Source organism: Squalius cephalus, assembly GCF_949319135.1.
Source record: "Squalius cephalus genome assembly, chromosome: 12".
NCBI classification, from domain to species: domain Eukaryota; kingdom Metazoa; phylum Chordata; class Actinopteri; order Cypriniformes; family Leuciscidae; genus Squalius; species Squalius cephalus.
In genome coordinates, this window is record NC_137133.1 from 6622142 (window position 1) to 6645003 (window position 22862).

At 40.2% G+C, this 22862-nt stretch overlaps 2 protein-coding genes across 5 annotated transcripts; one reads left to right on the forward strand and one right to left on the reverse strand.

The window, feature by feature from the left end:
• The first annotated feature begins 10073 nt into the window (after positions 1-10073).
• max (myc associated factor X) lies at positions 10074-22714 on the forward strand. 4 transcript variants are annotated; one of them, XM_079887681.1, is made up of 6 exons: positions 10074-10380; positions 10704-10730; positions 13821-13928; positions 15398-15536; positions 15667-16799; positions 22432-22714. In XM_079887681.1, exons 1-5 carry the CDS (start codon positions 10345-10347, stop codon positions 15852-15854), a joined length of 498 nt encoding a protein of 165 aa, XP_079743807.1. In that variant the 5' UTR covers positions 10074-10344; the 3' UTR covers positions 15855-16799; positions 22432-22714. The 4 variants fall into 4 exon arrangements, with proteins under 4 accessions (XP_079743807.1, XP_079743808.1, XP_079743810.1 ...); XM_079887682.1 differs by having other exon boundaries at positions 10169-10380; positions 15413-15536; XM_079887684.1 differs by lacking the exon at positions 10704-10730 and having other exon boundaries at positions 10176-10380; positions 15413-15536.
• Positions 17113-22336, reverse strand: LOC307168086 (uncharacterized protein). The gene is made up of 3 exons (XM_079887659.1): positions 22157-22336; positions 21030-21096; positions 17113-20793 (listed from the first exon to the last, which is right to left on the reverse strand). The coding sequence occupies exon 3, from the start codon at positions 20780-20782 to the stop codon at positions 17933-17935; it is 2850 nt and encodes a 949-aa protein (XP_079743785.1). The 5' UTR covers positions 20783-20793; positions 21030-21096; positions 22157-22336; the 3' UTR covers positions 17113-17932.
• Positions 22715-22862: the final 148 nt, after the last annotated feature.

The window sequence follows — 22862 nt, forward strand, 5'->3', positions numbered from 1 at the left end:
ACAATCGACGTCCTCGAAACGTCAACAATCGACGTTAGTTTACCTATATCTGGGTCTCGTCTACAATCGACGTCCCCGAAACGCCAACAATCGACGTTAGTTTACCTGTATCTGGGTCTCGTCTACAATCGACATCCCTGAAACGCCAACAATCGACGTTAGTTTACCTGTATCTGGGTCTCGTCTACAATCAACGTTAGTTTACCTGTATCTGGGTCTCGTCTACAATCGACATTCCTGAAACGCCAACAATCGACGTTAGTTTACCTGTATCTGGGTCTCGTCTACAATCAACGTTAGTTTATCTATATCTGGGTCTCGTCTACAATCGACATTCCTGAAATGCCAACAATCGACGTTAGTTTACCTATATCTGGGTCTCGTCTACAATCGACATTCCTGAAATGCCAACAATCGACGTTAGTTTACCTATATCTGGGTCTCGTCTACAATCGACATCCCCGAAACGCCAACAATCGACGTTAGTTTACCTGTATCTGGGTCTCGTCTACAATCGATGTCCCCAAAACGTCAACAATCGACGTTAGTTTACCTATATCTGGGTCTCATCTACAATCGACATCCCCGAAACGCCAACAATCGACGTTAGTTTACCTATATCTGGGTCTCGTCTACAATCGACGTCCCCGAAACGTCAACAATCAACGTCAGTTTACCTATATCTGGGTCTCGTCTACAATCGACATCCCCGAAACGCCAACAATCGACGTTAGTTTACCTGTATCTGGGTCTCGTCTACAATCAACGTTAGTTTACCTATATCTGGGTCTCGTCTACAATCGGCATCCCCGAAACGCCAACAATCGGCGTTAGTTTACCTATATCTGGGTCTCGTCTACAATCGACGTCCCCGAAACGTCAACAATCAACGTCAGTTTACCTATATCTGGGTCTCGTCTACAATCGACGTCCCCGAAACGTCAACAATCGACGTTAGTTTACCTGTATCTGGGTCTCGTCTACAATCAACGTTAGTTTACCTATATCTGGGTCTCGTCTACAATCGATGTCCCCGAAACGCCAACAATCAACGTCAGTTTACCTATATCTGGGTCTTGTCTACAATCGACATCCCCGAAACGCCAACAATCAACGTCAGTTTACCTATATCTGGGTCTCGTCTACAATCGACATCCCCGAAACGCCAACAATCGACGTTAGTTTACCTATATCTGGGTCTCGTCTACAATCGACGTCCCCGAAACGTCTACAATCAACGTTAGTTTACCTGTATCTGGGTCTCGTCTACAATCGACGTTAGTTTACCTATATCTGGGTCTCGTCTACAATCGACGTCCCCGAAACGTCAACAATCAACGTCAGTTTACCTATATCTGGGTCTCGTCTACAATCGACGTCCCCGAAACGTCAACAATCGACGTCCCCGAAACGCCAACAATCGACGTTAGTTTACCTATATCTGGGTCTCGTCTACAATCGACATCCCTGAAACGCCAACAATCGACGTTAGTTTACCTGTATCTGGGTCTCGTCTACAATCAACGTTAGTTTACCTGTATCTGGGTCTCGTCTACAATCGACATTCCTGAAACGCCAACAATCGACGTCCCCGAAACGCCAACAATCGACGTTAGTTTACCTATATCTGGGTCTCGTCTACAATCGACATCCCTGAAACGCCAACAATCGACGTTAGTTTACCTGTATCTGGGTCTCGTCTACAATCAACGTTAGTTTACCTGTATCTGGGTCTCGTCTACAATCGACGTCCCCGAAACGTCAACAATCGACGTCCCCGAAACGCCAACAATCGACGTTAGTTTACCTATATCTGGGTCTCGTCTACAATCGACATCCCTGAAACGCCAACAATCGACGTTAGTTTACCTATATCTGGGTCTCGTCTACAATCGACATCCCTGAAACGCCAACAATCGACGTTAGTTTACCTGTATCTGGGTCTCGTCTACAATCAACGTTAGTTTACCTGTATCTGGGTCTCGTCTACAATCGACATTCCTGAAACGCCAACAATCGACGTTAGTTTACCTGTATCTGGGTCTCGTCTACAATCAACGTTAGTTTATCTATATCTGGGTCTCGTCTACAATCGACATTCCTGAAATGCCAACAATCGACGTTAGTTTACCTATATCTGGGTCTCGTCTACAATCGACATCCCCGAAACGCCAACAATCGACATTAGTTTACCTATATCTGGGTCTCGTCTACAATCGACGTCCCCAAAACGTCAACAATCGACGTTAGTTTACCTATATCTGGGTCTCGTCTACAATCAACGTTAGTTTACCTGTATCTGGGTCTCGTCTACAATCGACGTCCCCGAAACGGCAACAATCGACGTTAGTTTACCTATATCTGGGTCTCATCTACAATCGACGTCCTCGAAACGTCAACAATCGACGTTAGTTTACCTATATCTGGGTCTCGTCTACAATCGACGTCCCCGAAACGCCAACAATCGACGTTAGTTTACCTATATCTGGGTCTCGTCTACAATCGACATCCCTGAAACGCCAACAATCGACGTTAGTTTACCTGTATCTGGGTCTCGTCTACAATCAACGTTAGTTTACCTATATCTGGGTCTCGTCTACAATCGACGTCCCCGAAACGGCAACAATCGACGTTAGTTTACCTATATCTGGGTCTCATCTACAATCGACGTCCTCGAAACGTCAACAATCGACGTTAGTTTACCTATATCTGGGTCTCGTCTACAATCGACGTCCCCGAAACGCCAACAATCGACGTTAGTTTACCTATATCTGGGTCTCGTCTACAATCGACATCCCTGAAACGCCAACAATCGACGTTAGTTTACCTGTATCTGGGTCTCGTCTACAATCAACGTTAGTTTACCTGTATCTGGGTCTCGTCTACAATCGACATTCCTGAAACGCCAACAATCGACGTTAGTTTACCTGTATCTGGGTCTCGTCTACAATCAACGTTAGTTTATCTATATCTGGGTCTCGTCTACAATCGACATTCCTGAAATGCCAACAATCGACGTTAGTTTACCTATATCTGGGTCTCGTCTACAATCGACATTCCTGAAATGCCAACAATCGACGTTAGTTTACCTATATCTGGGTCTCGTCTACAATCGACATCCCCGAAACGCCAACAATCGACGTTAGTTTACCTGTATCTGGGTCTCGTCTACAATCGACATCCCTGAAACGCCAACAATCGACGTTAGTTTACCTATATCTGGGTCTCGTCTACAATCGATGTCCCCAAAACGTCAACAATCGACGTTAGTTTACCTATATCTGGGTCTCATCTACAATCGACATCCCCGAAACGCCAACAATCGACGTTAGTTTACCTATATCTGGGTCTCGTCTACAATCGACGTCCCCGAAACGTCAACAATCAACGTCAGTTTACCTATATCTGGGTCTCGTCTACAATCGACATCCCCGAAACGCCAACAATCGACGTTAGTTTACCTGTATCTGGGTCTCGTCTACAATCAACGTTAGTTTACCTATATCTGGGTCTCGTCTACAATCGGCATCCCCGAAACGCCAACAATCGGCGTTAGTTTACCTATATCTGGGTCTCGTCTACAATCGACGTCCCCGAAACGTCAACAATCAACGTCAGTTTACCTATATCTGGGTCTCGTCTACAATCGACGTCCCCGAAACGTCAACAATCGACGTTAGTTTACCTGTATCTGGGTCTCGTCTACAATCAACGTTAGTTTACCTATATCTGGGTCTCGTCTACAATCGATGTCCCCGAAACGCCAACAATCAACGTCAGTTTACCTATATCTGGGTCTTGTCTACAATCGACATCCCCGAAACGCCAACAATCAACGTCAGTTTACCTATATCTGGGTCTCGTCTACAATCGACATCCCCGAAACGCCAACAATCGACGTTAGTTTACCTATATCTGGGTCTCGTCTACAATCGACATCCCCGAAACGTCTACAATCAACGTTAGTTTACCTGTATCTGGGTCTCGTCTACAATCGACGTTAGTTTACCTATATCTGGGTCTCGTCTACAATCGACGTCCCCGAAACGTCAACAATCAACGTCAGTTTACCTATATCTGGGTCTCGTCTACAATCGACGTCCCCGAAACGTCAACAATCGACGTCCCCGAAACGCCAACAATCGACGTTAGTTTACCTATATCTGGGTCTCGTCTACAATCGACATCCCTGAAACGCCAACAATCGACGTTAGTTTACCTGTATCTGGGTCTCGTCTACAATCAACGTTAGTTTACCTGTATCTGGGTCTCGTCTACAATCGACATTCCTGAAACGCCAACAATCGACGTCCCCGAAACGCCAACAATCGACGTTAGTTTACCTATATCTGGGTCTCGTCTACAATCGACATCCCTGAAACGCCAACAATCGACGTTAGTTTACCTGTATCTGGGTCTCGTCTACAATCAACGTTAGTTTACCTGTATCTGGGTCTCGTCTACAATCGACGTCCCCGAAACGTCAACAATCGACGTCCCCGAAACGCCAACAATCGACGTTAGTTTACCTATATCTGGGTCTCGTCTACAATCGACATCCCTGAAACGCCAACAATCGACGTTAGTTTACCTATATCTGGGTCTCGTCTACAATCGACATCCCTGAAACGCCAACAATCGACGTTAGTTTACCTGTATCTGGGTCTCGTCTACAATCAACGTTAGTTTACCTGTATCTGGGTCTCGTCTACAATCGACATTCCTGAAACGCCAACAATCGACGTTAGTTTACCTGTATCTGGGTCTCGTCTACAATCAACGTTAGTTTATCTATATCTGGGTCTCGTCTACAATCGACATTCCTGAAATGCCAACAATCGACGTTAGTTTACCTATATCTGGGTCTCGTCTACAATCGACATCCCCGAAACGCCAACAATCGACATTAGTTTACCTATATCTGGGTCTCGTCTACAATCGACGTCCCCAAAACGTCAACAATCGACGTTAGTTTACCTATATCTGGGTCTCGTCTACAATCGACATCCCCGAAACGCCAACAATCGACGTTAGTTTACCTATATCTGGGTCTCGTCTACAATCGACGTCCCCGAAACGCTAACAATCGACGTTAGTTTACCTATATCTGGGTCTCGTCTACAATCGACGTCCCCGAAACGTCAATAATCGACGTTAGTTTACCTGTATCTGGGTCTCGTCTACAATCGACATCCCCGAAACGCCAACAATCGACGTTAGTTTACCTATATCTGGGTCTCGTCTACAATCGACGTCCCCGAAACGCCAACAATCGACGTTAGTTTACCTATATCTGGGTCTTGTCTACAATCGACGTCCCCGAAACGCCAACAATCGACGTTAGTTTACCTATATCTGGGTCTCGTCTACAATCGACATCCCCGAAACGCCAACAATCGACGTTAGTTTACCTATATCTGGGTCTCGTCTACAATCGACATCCCCGAAACGTCAATAATCGACGTTAGTTTACCTATATCTGGGTCTCGTCTACAATTGACATCCCCGAAACGCCAACAATCGACGTTAATTTACCTGTATCTGGGTCTCGTCTACAATCAACGTTAGTTTACCTATATCTGGGTCTCGTCTACAATCGATGTCCACAAAACGTCAACAATCGACGTTAGTTTACCTGTATAGTCTACAATTGACGTCCCCATTCAATAATATTTATACTCTAGCGTGTCTCCTTATCGACGTCGGCTGAGTCCCCTAACCCTAACTTGCTGCGCAGCAATAACTTAACAGACTCCAGACAATGCCTTCAAATATGCTTTAATCACGGCCTGAGGATCTCAGACAAATTTCAGAGAGAATCCCACCAGCAAAAAGAATACAGTTTTTACCTGTAACAGTTTTTATAGAATAGGAGCATGGCGAAAATGACATGATACATTACATAATTTCCCTACAATTTGATTGGTTCTTCATATACAAACCCTTCTTTTACTAGAAGGAAACTCAGAGTTTGGAAACATTTAAGATTCAAAAGCATATGAATGTTATTCCTGCAAGAAAAATAAATGTTAGTTATGATTAATTTAAAAATCCATCACAAGTAGGGGTGTGAGCCAGCGACATCAGTGGCAGAGGGAATTCTGGTGGAATTGGACAACAAGGACCGGCTGATGGATGTGGACATGGAGGTACTACCTCCTACCCTGTCCCACCCTGTATTATCTGTCTGTTCTGAATCATCACTGTTTTAAGACAGCACTTAGACTGTTTCGTTGACCTGTTGGGAATTTGGACTTACTCTGTCACCTTCATCGCAAAGCTCAGCCAGTCCTCAAGCCCCACTCTGGATCCCTGCAGCCCTTCGTCATCCCCGGGAACGCCTTGCTGCGATGTAAAGCCTCAGCTTGTGCAATCACCAGCCTTGCCCAAGCGAGAGTATCCTGTGGCTCCACCTCCTGCCTCTAATCCCTTCACTCCACCTCGGCCCTTCGACCTGTCGTTACGCTTTGGCTCCTCCCACCTTCAGCTTTGCCAGACACCCTCAACCTTGTGGCTCCACCGTGTTCCCTCGTCCCTCCGGCTTCCCCTTGGTCAGTCGTCATTTTACTTGCGCTGTGGACTTGAGAGCCTTGCGCTGCGCTCAGTCCCTCCACTCCTATGGCTACAGTGAGTACAGTTCCTCCTTCCCTCCGCCTCCACCTCTGTCCTCTGTCACACCGGCTCCGCCTCAGTCCTCGGGCACTCTGAATCCGCCTCGGACGCTCGGATTCGCCTAGGTCTCCAGTGTCAGTAATGTCGCTCAGTACCATTGTCTCGCCGTCTGCACACTGGGATCACTCGGTCGTCCCCCAGATGTTGTTGGCCATAGCAACATGGCTCCTCCCTCCTTCGACTCCTCCGTGGGCTGTCGTCATGCACTGCCTTGCTCTGGGTCTGCTGCATCAGGGCACTCTCCTTCATCGCCGCTGGGGTTTTGTTGTCGTCCTCCTGTCACCATCCCTCCGCTGCCTCTATCACCATCCCTTCGCCTGCTCCTCTTGCCATCCCTTCGCCGCCTCCTCGTCCATCTCTAGAGCCCCCACCTTCCCTCACTTGTCTGTTGCTGCTGTGCAAGGTTGCACTTCTTCAGAGGGGGCGTAATGTCACACTTATGTTCAATTATTTTCTTTTAGTATTCTTTTAAATACTTTTAGTTTGTATTTATGAGTCCCATGTTCCTTTGTTTGAGTTTCCCGCCATTCATCAGTTCCCATGGACACTAATCTTCATCACAGCTGTTTGTCATTAGTTAATCACCATGTGTATTTAAGTTTGTCACCTTCTCTCAGTGTTTGTCCTGTCTCGTTTGAGTTAGCGTTTGTGAATGTGTTGCTACTACCTTCTGTTATTTTGCCTGTTGGATTATTATTAAACCCTACATTTGAACTTTATTATGATCTTCATCTGTCTGTCTGAAGTACATAATTTTATATTATCTTATATTATCTTATAATGTAATATATTATACTGTATTATATTATACTATATTATCAAGAACAGTACTATGAATAAAGACCAGTTATGTTTTTATATTATATTATATTATATTATATTATATTATATTATATTATATTATATTATATTATATTATATTACACTCTAAAAACTGCTGGGTTGTGTTAACCCAATTTTGGGTCAAATATGGTCTCACCCAACGTTGGGTTAAAAAATGCAATTTAAAAATGGACAAATTGCATTTTGGACAAAATAAAAAATGGACAAAAATGCAATTTAAAAATGGACAAATTGCATTGGTTACATTAAAAATGTAAACCAACGGCTGGGTTTGTCCATTTTTAAATTGAATTTTTAACCCAACGTTGGGTGAGACCATATTTGACCCAAAATTGGGTTAACACAACCCAGCAGTTTTTAGAGTGTATATTATATTATATTATATTATATTATATCCAATGAATCAAGATCACTTAAACATCCAGTCATAAACATTTGAACATTATTTTAATCTGAAAAGTTTATTCTTACAAGGTATATTCTTAATTGATAGTGCCATCTAGTGTTGAATATTAAATACTTGCTACATAACAAAATTATCTGAAAAGTGACAATACTTTATGGTACATCAAAATGTAATTACTAATCTGTATGTTATTCATGTCATATTTTAAGTATTTGTAAGCCTTTATTTAATATAACGGTACTTACATTATGAAGTATTTTGACAGCATACGCATATTTTTGTATTTGACTGATTTAATGTGTGTATTTACGTATACACTGGCATTGCGTTTCTCTGAAAGGGAACGGGGTGGGACAGATTAATCCTGCAGTGAAGCAGAGCCCCCCTGAGGAGGCATGGGGGAAGGGTGCTGGTGGGTCACATAGATTGTCTGAGATCATTTCTGTGAGCTGCCACAGAGACAAAGCTGCTTTTTAGGGCAATCACCCTTCATCCTGCTTCAGACTCCTGTAGTCCATTTCATTCTCCACAGCCAGTAGCATTTAGAAAACAGACAGTTGGAAGTGCACAAATGGATCATTACAAATGAAGAGGGAACATTATGAAAATGACTGGAAGGGGATTTGGCCTTAGGACTGCATGGCATCCCTAGTATTGACACCCCATGCTGTGCATTTGTGTACATTCTTTAACCATACAGGCACAATATGGATTCAGAAAAAGTGCATGAAAAAATTTGAATTTAAAAAGGAAATAAATCGAATGCATGAGTAAATGAGAAGTTACTTGGCTAATTAATATTTAATTGCAATAAGAGCAAAAAAAATGGTATGACTTATTAGTTCATATACAATATATGATGTCTGGGGCAAAGGATGCTGGTGGGTCAAGTATGCTGTATTATTTGTTCTGGCATAAGGTGGTCAGAGTAAAGATCGGATAATGAGACAGGGTTAGTGACTGTGTTTGCAAGAGTCCTGTTTGGTACTCTGACCTTGTGGGGGAGTGAACACAACGATGTGCTTGTTTTTACCCTTTTACTGATCCAGCAGCTCTTATAATCCACTGTTTAAGCTCCTTATCTGTAGCACTATTTTGAGGAGAGAGGAAAAAAAATACACTATCTGCCTTGCTTTTTAGGGAGTCTGACATTGATCTTTATTGTTGACTGTTTATTTACAACAGAACAATTTAATTTTAAATAAAGTTCTGTGGTCTTATAAAATACCAGCACGTGCATTTGATAATGGTCTGCTGTATTTTATCTAGATGTGTGTGATAAGATTATAATAGCCCTTTTGGCTATTAAGCAAAATGTATTTTGTATTGATAAACATACATTTTTAATAGTATGGATGTCTGAATATTGAAACCATTATTTAGGCATTTATCATTTCAAATACAGATTTAATTTTTGATAATCAGTCAACAGCAAAAAAATATGTTGTTAATCTCAAATTATGAGTATTTCATTTCATTGACCTATGGACATTCTTTTGATATTAACTGCAGAAGTTGTATCTAATTTATTTTAAACCTTAATAATTTTATTTAGTTAAAGGTATAGCGGAGGATTTTTTACTTCCGGGTGGATCACCTATACTATTGGTCCTCCTAACTGTCAATCATTCTGGTGAATCAATCAAACTTTTCAAAAAGTGGAGAGGGCGGGTCTTATCTAAAATTCGGAAAGATCCTCCACTATACCTTTAATTTCATAAAAAATTTAATTTATAATTTTTTTTTTACAACTTGCTTTGTTTAAGTAGGCCTATCTAAAATATATTAATAAGAAACCAAAATGTAGTATTTCATAAGAGTAACAATCTGTACGGATTAAGTTTATTTAGATAACTGTAAATTAACCCCTATTGATATTGTAAACTATTTATATGTGGTTTGTATTACTCTAATAATAATAGTGAAAAAAAGAATATTAAAAATACACGAAATATTTATAGTGTAGTAGGCTATTACGTATACATATTTGTAGTATTAGTAATCAGCGCATTAGCCACAAACAGAACTGAGCACTTTCCACGTGTCTTGCTGGAAACGCGACATAAAGTGAACTACAATTACCATGAGGCATTCACACTAAAAGGGCTTTCCTTCAACGCGAAGCAGAGGCGCCACGCCGAAACGCTGACTGGGTGTTGTAGTTCTACATAATAGAGTCGTTGTTACATCGACCAACAGCCACGGTTCTAAAAAACAACAAGTCCTACAATGCTTTGCGCCGCGATCACATACGTGACAAGCCACGGTAAATGTCCGTGTGTAGGCGAGTCACGTGTATAGAGTCCGTTGATCTCGTTTCGTGTAAGCAGTGAATCTCTCCTGTTTGTTCATTTGATTTGGGCCCCATTTCATGTTGTTTTCAAAACAACATTTCGTGTAGATTTATCTATCTTCGCCGAAGAATGAGCGACAACGATGATATCGAGGTCGATAGTGATGTGAGTATAGTTATTTGTGTTTGTAAGTTACTCTGCATGTTTGAGAATTAAACCTCTTGTATTTTCAATTCTTGAGCCTCAATACGAGGCTAGCCTGTTAGCTAGTTAGCCAACCTAGCGTTGGAAATAATTTTCTAGCCAGCCTAATGAGAATATCCAGCCAGATGAGCAATTACACACGGGGTCGAGTCTATACTCGTCTCCATATTTGTACATTTGCGATGCTATGTACTAAAACAGTGCATTGCATCCATCAATAGCCAGTTAAGTATCCCTCTTACAGCTGTAGCTACAATTGTACTTTCTGTTCTGTTTTCTTACAGGAAGAATCACCGACATTTCACTCTGTGGTGCGTAATAAGTGGAGCAATTAATCCAGTTTAACCTTTAATGCCGAAAATATCTTCTCTTTTTGAGATTAGCTACAATTTATTTCCGGGTAGGTACTGAACGGCCGTAACTAATTTGCATCGTTGGACGACACAACAAGATAGAATCAAGCCTAAAAAGGGGTAGATGTGGTGGATTCGATGAACACGGGCAGAGACACACGCAGTCGGCTTGTTTTGAGTCGGTTCAGAGAGTTCAGTGCTCGACAGCAGGGCACTTGCTGCAGGAGGGAGGGACGTGAGTGAGTGAGTGAGCGGAGGGCTTATAGCGAGTGCGCGGCGCGATACGCTAGAACGCTCGCGTCAAAATTGACGAACGAATTCTCTATAAACGAGCGTTCTAGCGTGGCGTGTCGCGACGGTAGCAGGTGTACATGGGATATTATTGGACGACGTCCATACGACGGCAGGGTTGTAATTCATGCCTTTAACCCCTATGATATCTTGTTTTTCTTAGATTAGACTGTGTATGAATAAATAAGCAACATTAAATATTAATCCTGAACCTATGGAACATCCCCCTTTTCAATTTTCAAAGTCATTTTTTATATATTTTTTATCAAATTATTAATGCACACAAAAAAAACAGTGATAGAAAAGAGGAAAAAACAAACAAAAATGAAACGAAAGTTAAAACACACACACGGTATGGTTTGTAATTCAATGTAGATGTGTGGGAACCAACTAGGATAGTTCCGTCATTTAAGTATCATTATGCTGTTCCAAACTTTTTCTGTGAAATGCAAAAGATCTTGAGAAAAGGTGCATGTGAATGGTGACTAAGTTTGTCAGTCCCTAATATTTTTCTGTTTGAAATATTCTATATTCTGCATTAAAGTCATACAGGTTTGGATCAATGTGAAGGTGTTGATGATTATGCGATTTTAATTTATTTGTGAATAATAATATCACAATAACAAATTTCCAGTCCGGCCAGTGAATTAAGGGGCTTGGTTAAGCTTCCACGCCTTACATTACTCATGCATTTGCAATTAAAGCATAATGCTTTTGTTTTTGCCATTGACATCACAATAATCCAGAGCCTTGAGCAATTGCGTGCACCTGCTGCCTGGCTTCATGTCTTAAACGTGCATCTTTAAAGAGATAAGTGTAGTGTAGAAATGCGGTTATGGCATAGAGTAGCTAATTTCCAAAACCAATTAGAAGCTACATTGCTCATTGCTTAGTTTAAAAGATGTGACCAAGTCAAAACTGTTAAATGTCTCTCAGAAAATTAAATAAAATGGATTGAAATGTAAATAAATTTGGATATTTTCATAAACTTAAAAAGGCCTGACCTTGGGATTTTATGGGATGGGACCAGTCTTGCCATAATGATCTTACTATGTATTGTAAAGACTTTGAAGTGTCGATTAATAGTTTATTTTCTGCACAGGGATTTTTTTCCCCCCACATGTAACCCTAACCTGTTTGCTCAGCATGCCATGCACTCGGGCTGCTCTGTTTCTCTAGAGAATGGGCTTGTAGACCCTTTCACACCCTAGACTGAGACTAATTTTACCTTCATCATGAAGTTTAACACTATAGTAGTGTTATTTTCATTGCCATTTTTTGGCTTCCCAGCCAGTAAATGTATTTTGCCGTTAAAGTGCATTTACTCGCATTCAAATCAGTCCAAACCTGTATTTATAGTTCCGTGGAACAAAAAGAAGATTTTTCGAAGAATGTTTCAACTGTCCATGTGATTGCAGTCTAAAATGACTTTCATTGAATGGACAATAAACATGTTATGTGTTCCACAGTAGAATGTCATACAGGCTTGGAACGACATGTGGTGAGTAAACGATGACAGACGTTTTGTTTTTGGGTGAACTATCACTTTTAGTAGTGGCTGGTCAGTCTTTGCAAAGTGTGTCGTGGGGTTCATAGTGGGACGTTTAAAATAGCACTCATCACAAAGCAGGCTTGTTTTCACTAGCCTTGAGTTTTCATTGGGTAGACTGGAGACACAAGGTCTGCAATGTCTCTGAAGTCCTGTTTATCTCCCCCTTCTTTTTGTGCTGGGAGGAAATATTTTTTTTTTATCAGGATGTTGAGATCATAAGACAACAGAAGTGCATGTTGAGGAGTATATTCAAAGCTTTCCTCAGCAATACTGCTTGTCATTTTGGTTTCTTATGTCATTTATAGCCTTTATACCTATAATTTCACTAGAGACATTGCTGATGTTTTTTGTTATGATAAAATTGTGGAGAAGCCATATGCAGAGTGTAATTTTCACTATACTTGAGTGCAGAATAGCTCTTGACATGTTGAGCAGTCTGTCACCTCACGTGGATGTAATACAATCCTGACACTGGCAGTGTACAGTGTCACCTTTTAGACATCAGACAGACAGCCTGGATCTGCCAGTAACATTATGGCCACACCTCGCTCTTCCAGGTGGTGCGTAGACATTGGAATGTCTTTGTGCTGCCCGGTGGCACTTTAACATTTGGATAACTGCTTTCGTTTTGCCCCTTTTTCCACGGAATGCAAAAGAGGCTCTTGTTAATGAGTCACTGGATTCGAAACAGGTTTTACAGCTGTGCCTTTATGTAATAACAGTGTCTTGGCCAAGCCCAGTGACATTGGACTCCAGTGACCATGTTGTTTTTTCAGGCCAACAGTCTCAGGGTACTAAAACCAGGCTTAACATAGAGACTTTTTGTGGGATAGTGCAATTGCAGTCTTTTTGTTGCGTCCTAATAGCAGATATTTTAATTCACATATTAGTATGTCTTAAAATAACTAATGGAAGTTATGATCAATTGTGCGTTAGCTAAGGATGTTCTGACAAACATGGTCCAAGCTGCAAAAAACTGACACCATACAACGTGTTTCTCTTACAAATCTCTGTTTTTTTTATAATTGTCAGTATCACTTGATTAAAACAATAGAATATAATAGTTTTTGTTGACATTTAAAGGTCTACAATACAATTTTAAAAAGTTTAGTTGAACTGTAAATGTTTCCTTATGACTAACACTGTAACCCAATGGCACCATGACAAGCGAAGAGGCTGAAGCCATTGTGATTCTCTCATTGCAGGCAGACAAACGGGCACATCACAATGCGCTGGAGCGCAAACGTAGGGACCACATCAAAGACAGCTTTCACAGCCTTCGGGATTCCGTTCCCGCCTTGCAAGGGGAAAAGGTTGGTAAATGTCATTGGTAAAACCATGAGGAACACAAGAAGGCATGTTGTTTTGTGTGCTTTTTGTCAATGAAATGTCTACTGTATTACATTGAAACTGTTAATTGAATGTAATGGGTTTAAATGTTCTTATGAGCTGATTAGCTTTTGTTGATTTCCCTGATGTTTTAAGTTGGACTTTAAGTTGGAGGGTGTGAATTACAAGTGTAATGAGAATTGAGAGCAGAGTAGATCCAGACTGATTGATGTGATCCATGTACAGTTTGGTGCCAGGAAGCCATTACAGGGGGAAATGCGGTTTCTCTTTCCTCTTGTGTGTCTTGTATCTAAAATAGAGAGCTCAAGAGTGTAGTAGAAATAATAGTTTGGCCCTTATGTTAGAGCTATGTTTCTTCTAGGTATATAGTGCATGGTTTCTGTTATATTTCAGTCTATTAAAATGAGTCACATGACTAGGGATGCATAATATATTGGTACAATATTTGTTATTGGATGATATTAGGGATTTTTCTGGTATCGCTTGATATTGGATGTTTAATTGTGCTCTATTTTACATTTAGATTAAGCTAGCGTTAGATGATGGCAAATGTAAAGATAATCTTAAACACTAATAATATTTAGCGAATCTCAAAAAATAACTTTTTGGTTGGAAGTAACATTATAATAACTGCACTTTTTTCGGGCAAGTGTGTTCTTGTGGAGTTTTTCATGGGCCAATGTGAATAAATCTCGGATTTAAATTCAAAGAGACAAGATAGTCTGTGCATGACCTGACGTTTTATTCTTGTCTTAAGTGAGGCGATGTAAGCGTTATGAATCGCTGTGTTTCATTCATATTCGAAGCCAGAGGGCTCTCACTTCCAGAAAGTATAAAACTCCTTATAAAAGCTTATGAAACTTATGAAATCCCTTATCCAGCTATAGCTGTAGCCAAATAAAAAGCTGAAACATGAAGACAATAATCACACGATTACGACAGTATGGTTTATGTGTGGTTTTTTTAGGCATCTATGAAATGTTTTCATAACATTAATAAAGGCTGTGTCAATTAGAACTGCATTATTTATATACTTTACAGTTTAGAAACTATTATTCTGATAAAAAGCCTCATTAAATATTAGTGACTTTAAAAAAAACACATGCTATTTTACATTGTATAATATCCAAGATGAATTAATGCACAAGTGTTTGTAGTACATAAACCAATTATAAATGTGTCATTAGGAAAAATATAGAACATGAAGTGTATTTAATTTCTTAGTCAATCAAAAGCAAGAGATCAGATTAAACACTTGACTTTTCTGTTTCCCTTTACTTCAGAAATGTGTAGCTACCAAAAGAGAAGGTTTTTAAGCTGTTTGTATGTGTTCATTAGGGTTGTTTGGATGAAATGGGTTTTGGGGTTTATGTATGTGCAATGATACTTCATTCCTTGCGTCAAATTCTAGTTTTTCATTTGTTGCTGACAGCAATCTATCAAACAGGCATCCCGAGCCCAAATCCTAGACAAAGCCACAGAGTACATCCAGTACATGCGACGAAAAAACCACACACACCAACAAGACATCGACGATCTGAAGAGGCAGAACGCCCTGCTGGAGCAACAAGGTGGGTGTCGCTGTGTTCTATCTGGTCATGTGGATTTGTGTGCTGAAGGAAAAGCCTTCCCTTGTGCCTCGAACAACATGATTTTGAGTAGAAATTGAAGAATGTGTTGTCTTGTCTCTTTAATTTCCAGTGCGGGCACTGGAGAAAGTCAAGGGGACCACACAGCTCCAGGCCAACTACTCCTCTTCAGACAGCAGCCTGTACACCAACCCCAAGGGCAGCGCTGTATCAGCCTTCGACGGTGGTTCCGACTCGAGCTCAGAGTCTGAGCCGGAGGAACAGCGTTCCCGGAAGAAGCACCGCGGGGAGGATAGCTAAATAGCGGATCCTCGGCCCGCTCCACAAAGTTCTCCTCTGAGGGGAGGGAGAGTCACAGCATTGGCCTGTTTCTTGTTGTATTTTGTGTACCTCAATCTCCCCAAACCACCTTGATCAATCTCTTTCAGTGAATGTCAACCCTCGATTCAGAAACCTCGCCTGAAGAAACCTCTTCGCCAGGTTTGGAAGAGCGGGGGACGCTAGTTACGGGAAGAACACTCACGGAAAACACGGCTTGTTTTTACTCTCCCTCCCTCTCCGACTCTGTTCGTCCATCTTGCGTCCTGGCACACGCAACAACAAACGATGATTTAAACCCAAAATGTGGCAGCTTTGCAACTTAAGGACTTGATGCTTTGTTTTTGTTTTTTGTACCCTTGTCTGCAATCCCTCCAGGTGGAATTTCAAAGGGTTGAATGAGGTGTACAGCTCCTAGCACTGCTAAAATATAAATTTTTGTTGAATATCTTAAAGCCTGCTTAGAACTTACCCATAGCTGAATTGTCCCGAGTGGTTTGCCTTTCTAAATATGTTACTTTTCCTTAAAGGATTGTTTTTAAAGCATCTATCAATGTAGCCCTTGTTAAACCTAGGGGACGAGTGATACGTCTTGAAATGTTATTGATAAAATCCCTTATTTAAAAAAGAAAAGAGAACCAACATTCTTTATGGGAAGGCTGCTGAGCTTGTGTTGTATTTGTTGTTTTAGCCTGATGTAGTAAAGTTTACAGGTTGGGGGAAAAAAAAGATACCTTTTTTTTTTCTTTTAAAAATGGGGGTTAAAAAGTGAAAAAAAACATATATTTTGAATCTGTCATCTGAGCCTCCCAAACATGTATTTTATGTATTTCACTCCATACTGGGAATATAAACGTTCCAAATGATGTATCCCCCCACGAAGCTAGTCAATATTGAAAGAGTAGGTTCATGTCGTGACTTTTAAAGGTTAGGTATGTGACAAAAAAAATCAATATAAAAAAATTCATATATAATCATAACCATATGATAGATAATAAAAATACCTTTAAAATGGTTTTTAAATGATTCAAATCGGATAATTATTAAGAAAGTTATGGAATTTTTAAATTCGGAAATTTGGGGTCATTTTTGTATCTAATTAAACCAATAAAACAATGAAAAACTGTGACCTCTTCCGCTTGACCAAACACTTCAAAATATCATAACTTCCTCATTCCTTGGTCTATTTGCATAATTCAAACACCACAGTGTAGGTAATTAAAAGCCCAACATGATTAAGATGACCTCTTTTTAAAAGGTATATATAAAATTTTTATTATTTCTAATTAACCACTAATTAATGAAACCGAGAGCATCAATCCACACATATCTTTCCATATGAAATCAAAATCCTCTCAAATAAAAGGTATAATCACATATTTATTGTATTAAACAGACAATTGGCATTGCCACATGAATTTCATAGTTTCTTTAGTCATCTTACAAAGCAATTTTACTTCTGCTTACATGATATTAGATTAAATAGAGATTAGTTTACATAGAGATTAGTTTACATGACAAGAAGATCTAAAGAGACAGGCCAGGGTTTTCGTCAAAAAATACGAACTTTTATTTTAATTCTGGCTCAAAATCAGACACACACACACTCGGTCGGTCTCTCTCATACACACACACTCTCTCTCTCTCTCTCTCTCTCTCTCTCTCTCTCTCTCTCTCTCTCTCCCTCCCTCTCCCTCTCTCTCTCTCTCTCTCTCACACACACACACTCTCTGTCTCTCTCTCATACACACACTCTCCCTCACTCTCACACACACACTCTCTCTCATACACACACTCTAGCTCTCTCTCTCACACACACTCACTCTGTCTCTCTCTCTCTCTCTCTCTCTCACACACACACACACACACACACACACACACTCTGTCTCTCTCTCTCATACACACTCTCCCTCTCTCTCACACACACACACACACACTCTCTGTCTCTCTCATACACACACACTCTCCCTCTCTCTCACACACACACACTCTCTCTCTCACACACTCACACACAATTCTGTCAACAAAACGATTACTAAAATAGTTGAATCGTTTCAGCTCTAGGATAATGTTAGATCTTGGCATATAAGGTCTGCTGCTAATTCATACGCCGACACTTCAAAGTCTACAGCATCATCATACGATTCATTCTCACCCCAATAGGCAATTACATAAGTTCCTTTTTTCTTTTTTTTCAGTTTCTCGACACGTCCTGAGTAAACAGTCTTCTCCCCAGAATCACTATCAAACCATACATGACAAATATTACGGCCCACTAAAGCACCAGAGAGAATATCAGTCACAGCAGAAATGGAGTTTTCTTCCAACTCAGGAAACTCGCTCTCGATCAGGGACACATCTAACACTTTAAGTTTGTTTTCAACAGCTTTTCGCTCCTTTTGATCCTTCTTTTGACGCTTCAGGGCAGCCCTTCGTGATAATTCACCCCTCATCTCCACATGACTTTGCCGATTAATTTGTCTTTTCTTTCGAGCCATACCTACTGCCCAATAGATGATATTTTCCTTTTCAGGATTTTTCAGTTCATCGAGGTACTCAACTAGATGGTTTTTTTGAGCCCTCATCCTAGATGACATGAAGCATAGGGTGGCATTAGGAGCTCGGTGCTTGGCAGCACTAAACATACCGATGATTTCTTCAGAGTCAATGTTGTGTGGCCTAGCTGTTTCTGTTTCTTTCCGTAATTCATCAGTCACAATCAGTTCTAAATATCGTTTGTACTGTCTTTCTATGACAGCAGTTGTAGCAGAAAGACAGGCAGACATCATACTGACAAAAGAATCTTTGTCCGATGGAAACTCTAGGAGTCTGGCTAATGTTGAGTCACACTTGTCAAGGGTGTCACCAAAAAAATCAGTATCACGAGTGAGGACACTGATTGGATCCTGTTGAGCTTCTTTGAGGGATGACAGAACGTTTTTGACAATACTGATTCCTTCCAGGTGATCAACTTGCTTATCGGCAGAAGTGTAAAACTTCTTCATCCAAGGGCCTGATAATAGTTTTCCATTCAAGCCGAGGACCTGGATTTCCAACTTGGCAGTTGGGTTAGTGAAGTCTTTGTGCAAACCTGACAGCAATCCACCACATGACACTGTCCCAGTTCTCAAGAACTTCTCAAACAGTTCATAATGCTCTATGTATTTGCCACATAGGTGAAAAAGTACATGGAGACGATTCCCGCGATAACGAGGTAACAAGCCACGGGGCAAATTGACATCTTCAAGAAAAGTAGTGAAACCCTTTGGGTCTCCCTTCCCATCCTTATAACGGAGTTTGTTCATTTGGAGGACAATGTTTGCTGCCAGACAGTCTTTACCAAATACATGTCCCTTAGAAGTCTCCAATGTCTTCAGTGCAGCCCGGCATGAACTGGCAATGGTGTCGATGGGATGAAGGTGGCAGTTAAGCTCATTAAGAGGTTTGCCCCACGACTCTGAAATTCTCTGGATTGCAGCGTGGTTTACAACTGCGCGGTCTGTCATAACATTTGAAATGTTGCTGATAATAGATTTACGGCAGTCTTGGTAATCACAGAAATAAAAACCTGAATAAACTTTAGCCAGTTCATCAATAGAACTTGTCACATGTTCAGCATAGTCTTCCGCAGTGCCACCAGGTAACTGATCGATGGCTACTACAAAGCACTTTGTTTTAGTTGTAAGATGTATGCTATTTATATGAACACCTTCCTGTGTTGTTGAGTCAAATCCTAGTGTAAGGTTCTCGGTAGTCATTGCCACTTCAGCGGTTTGTAGGTCCGATATCGCACCAAGCTCCCGGGCCATCTGCTCGACAGTATTTCTGTGGGGAACAGCATCAATCTTTACTCCAAATCGCATAGCAAACCTTCTGATGAGTACTGGTATATTCTTAGTAGGAACTTGGTTGATTATTGAATCATACACCATCTGTCTCATATCTAATGAGAACGTTTTCTCATCTTTCTTAGTTTTTTTCTCCACAACAGACGCTTCATTAGTAATGGATTCTTTAAGACAGAGTGTTTCATTCTCTAAGTACCTTATCTCATCATCTTTTTCAGTTAACAAGTTTGAGAGTCTAGTATGGTCATTCTCATGAAGTTTTTTACTAACGGTAGTAAGACGCCTGTTCTTGTTGGACTGCTTCAATCTGCGGTGCTTCTTTTTCAGTCTGGCCAACTTAAATTTAGTTTCCTCTAGCTCAGTAGCACATTTTGTGGTTTTCAGTTCATGTCGAAGAATCCTAATTGTAGATTTCTTCCTCTCTAGGATTTCATCTTTCCTTTTAAGACACTGGTTCAGGTACTTCACACTCTTATGCTGTCTCAGCTTCTTTCTTAACAACTTCATCTCCATAGCATGCTTTTGCTTCATTTCACTTCTAGATTTTGCCATGAGATCCAGTCTTCTCCTCATTTTGAGTTTTCGTGGAGTCGAGACATCTCCCCTTAGCTGTGGAAGGGTGATCGATTCAGGGGTCGAGGCTGAAGGTGTATTCTCAACTGATGTAGGTTCTAACTGTGGAGAGGTGGGTTCGTCACTCATAGATGTAGGAGGATCAGTCCTGGAACTAGGGGAATGATGAACAGGGAAAACTTCATTGCAGATCTCCTTAAACTTTGCCATCTCTGCATCACGAGAGAGGTTCTTAAATCGTTGTAATGATCTGGACACAAGGGATACCACTTGATGCTGTAGAATTGAGATGTCAGGAATTTTGTTACTTATATCCCGGACAACATTCGTCCAAGAATGGTCATTAGAGATGAATGAGAGTAACACGTGACCATTCTTTAGCTCCTCATGATTAGCTGGTACAGCAGTGAAATGTTCCATCAAATACTGACGAGACAGGCCTGGCTGAGGAGAAAACGATCCCCGCTTTGGCTTTTTCTTTGGTGGCATGATGGTATAACCTAGGGGAAAAAAAGAAGTTTATTTAATTTATATCCAATTTAATTCATGAATATTGAATGCAGTTCCAAAATTGCTCATCTAGAAGAAATTTATATTTTGTTGTTGTGGAAATATAAATATGTAAACACCACACGACCTACTCCAGTTTTTCAGTATAATTTAAAATAAATATATACATATTAAGACTACTACTCCATAATTCTATTTATTTCTGTTAGGATGAAAAACAACTCACCTTGGATGATATGAAAGTCAAGTTATTTTCCCACCACTGGCATTGTTTCATCAAGAAGTAAAAATACCTACAAAATAGACAATTATTTATTTCTCAGAAGTAATATTAATTGATGATTGTTATTTATCATTTAGCAATCAATAAATGCATGCATGTTGAATTTTTTTTAAGAATAAACATCAGTACACTGCAAAAAATGCGTAATTAGTATTTTTGTTTTGTTTCCAGTCCAAATATCTAAAAATTATTACATCAAGAAGCATTTACTAGAGAAGTAAAATGACATAAGAAATTCTATTTTGTTTTAAGATAAAAAGAAAGTCATTTAAGTAATTTTTGCTTAAAACAAGCAAAATTATCTGCCAATGGGGTAAGAAAAATAATCTTGTTTTCCATTCGAATTCAGATTTTTTTCTTACCCCATTGGCAGATAATTTTGCTTGTTTTAAGCAAAAATTACTTAAATGACTTTCTTTTTATCTTAAAACAAAATAGAATTTCTTATGTCATTTTACTTCTCTAGTAAATGCTTCTTGATTTAAGAATTTTTAGATATTTGGACTAGAAACAAAACAAAAATACTAAGTAAGAAAAGCATTTTTTGCAGTGTAGGCCAAAGAAATTCATTCTCACAACACACAGCAATGAGGCCTTCAAGTACTAAAGACATTCAGTAATTGTGAAAATAATTAAATTTTACCAACTCTGTGCAGAATAATACAGCACACATTGGCTAAAATGTTTGTAAGATTTGGCCAATCAGCTTGCTAGAAACGGGTCACATGACTTGGCAGGCAGCCAGAAGCACAGTTGTTCCTAAACAAATCCATAGCCATCCATGGTATTTATATATATGTTTGACTAAATCATGACAATAATGTAATCTAGAGATTCTAAACCTTCGTTCTGTATGATTACTTTGAAAAATACTGCACGGATTGATGAAAACTGGGAGAAGTTTTGGAAGCCAATATGACCGAATGGCCGATTCAGCTTTTGACAACAACGTCACTTGCGGATCGTAAAAAAACACATGCGAATGTTACAATCAATCCCAAACTTCACCTAATTCAAGTTAAATGTATATTCTATCAAAAGTATTGGGTTTGAAACAAAAAAATACTCACCTTCATAGCGGATTTTGACGCCAAACACGAGAGAAATGTTGCTTCGCTTGTAGCTTTCTTCTTACGGCAGCCATCTTGGAAATTCGAACGTGAGAATCAACGTGATGACGTAATTTATGTCACTAGTATATGGGCTTTAGAGGTATTCACAAAGCAAAGATACGACAGCTTTCCTAAGTCACCAACGCGCCTGGCGCTGATCACCTGCTGAGAACACAGCCGCGGGAACAAAGCGCTCGTGCGTATATAGGTCAGTTTGTCACATACCTATAAAGGTAAATGTTCTAAATGTTCATTGGAAATTCGACCGCTGCACACCGCAAAAAAAGTTGCATTTTGAGTGTCTAGGAGACGCGAGTGAGTGCGCGAGTGTGTGTGTGTGTGTATCTTTTACCATATTTTCCACTTAGGACATTAGTAAAACTGAGTAGGTCTTTCTTTGTCTGATTCCATTCCATGGAAATTACAGGTATGTTGTACATACTGCCAACAGTTGTCTTGCAAGTTGAGGCCTACCTTTACATGAGAATTATAAATAAAACTATTTTATCCTTTACATACGCTGTGTGGTTTTTTATACCAGTGGTTCTCAACCTTTTTGACTCCAGGGTTCCCCGTTCCCCACAACAATATATTTCTTTTGCAATTTCTATCTGATCCAAGCCTGGTTTCACAGATAGGGTTTAGACTAATGTCGGGGACACAC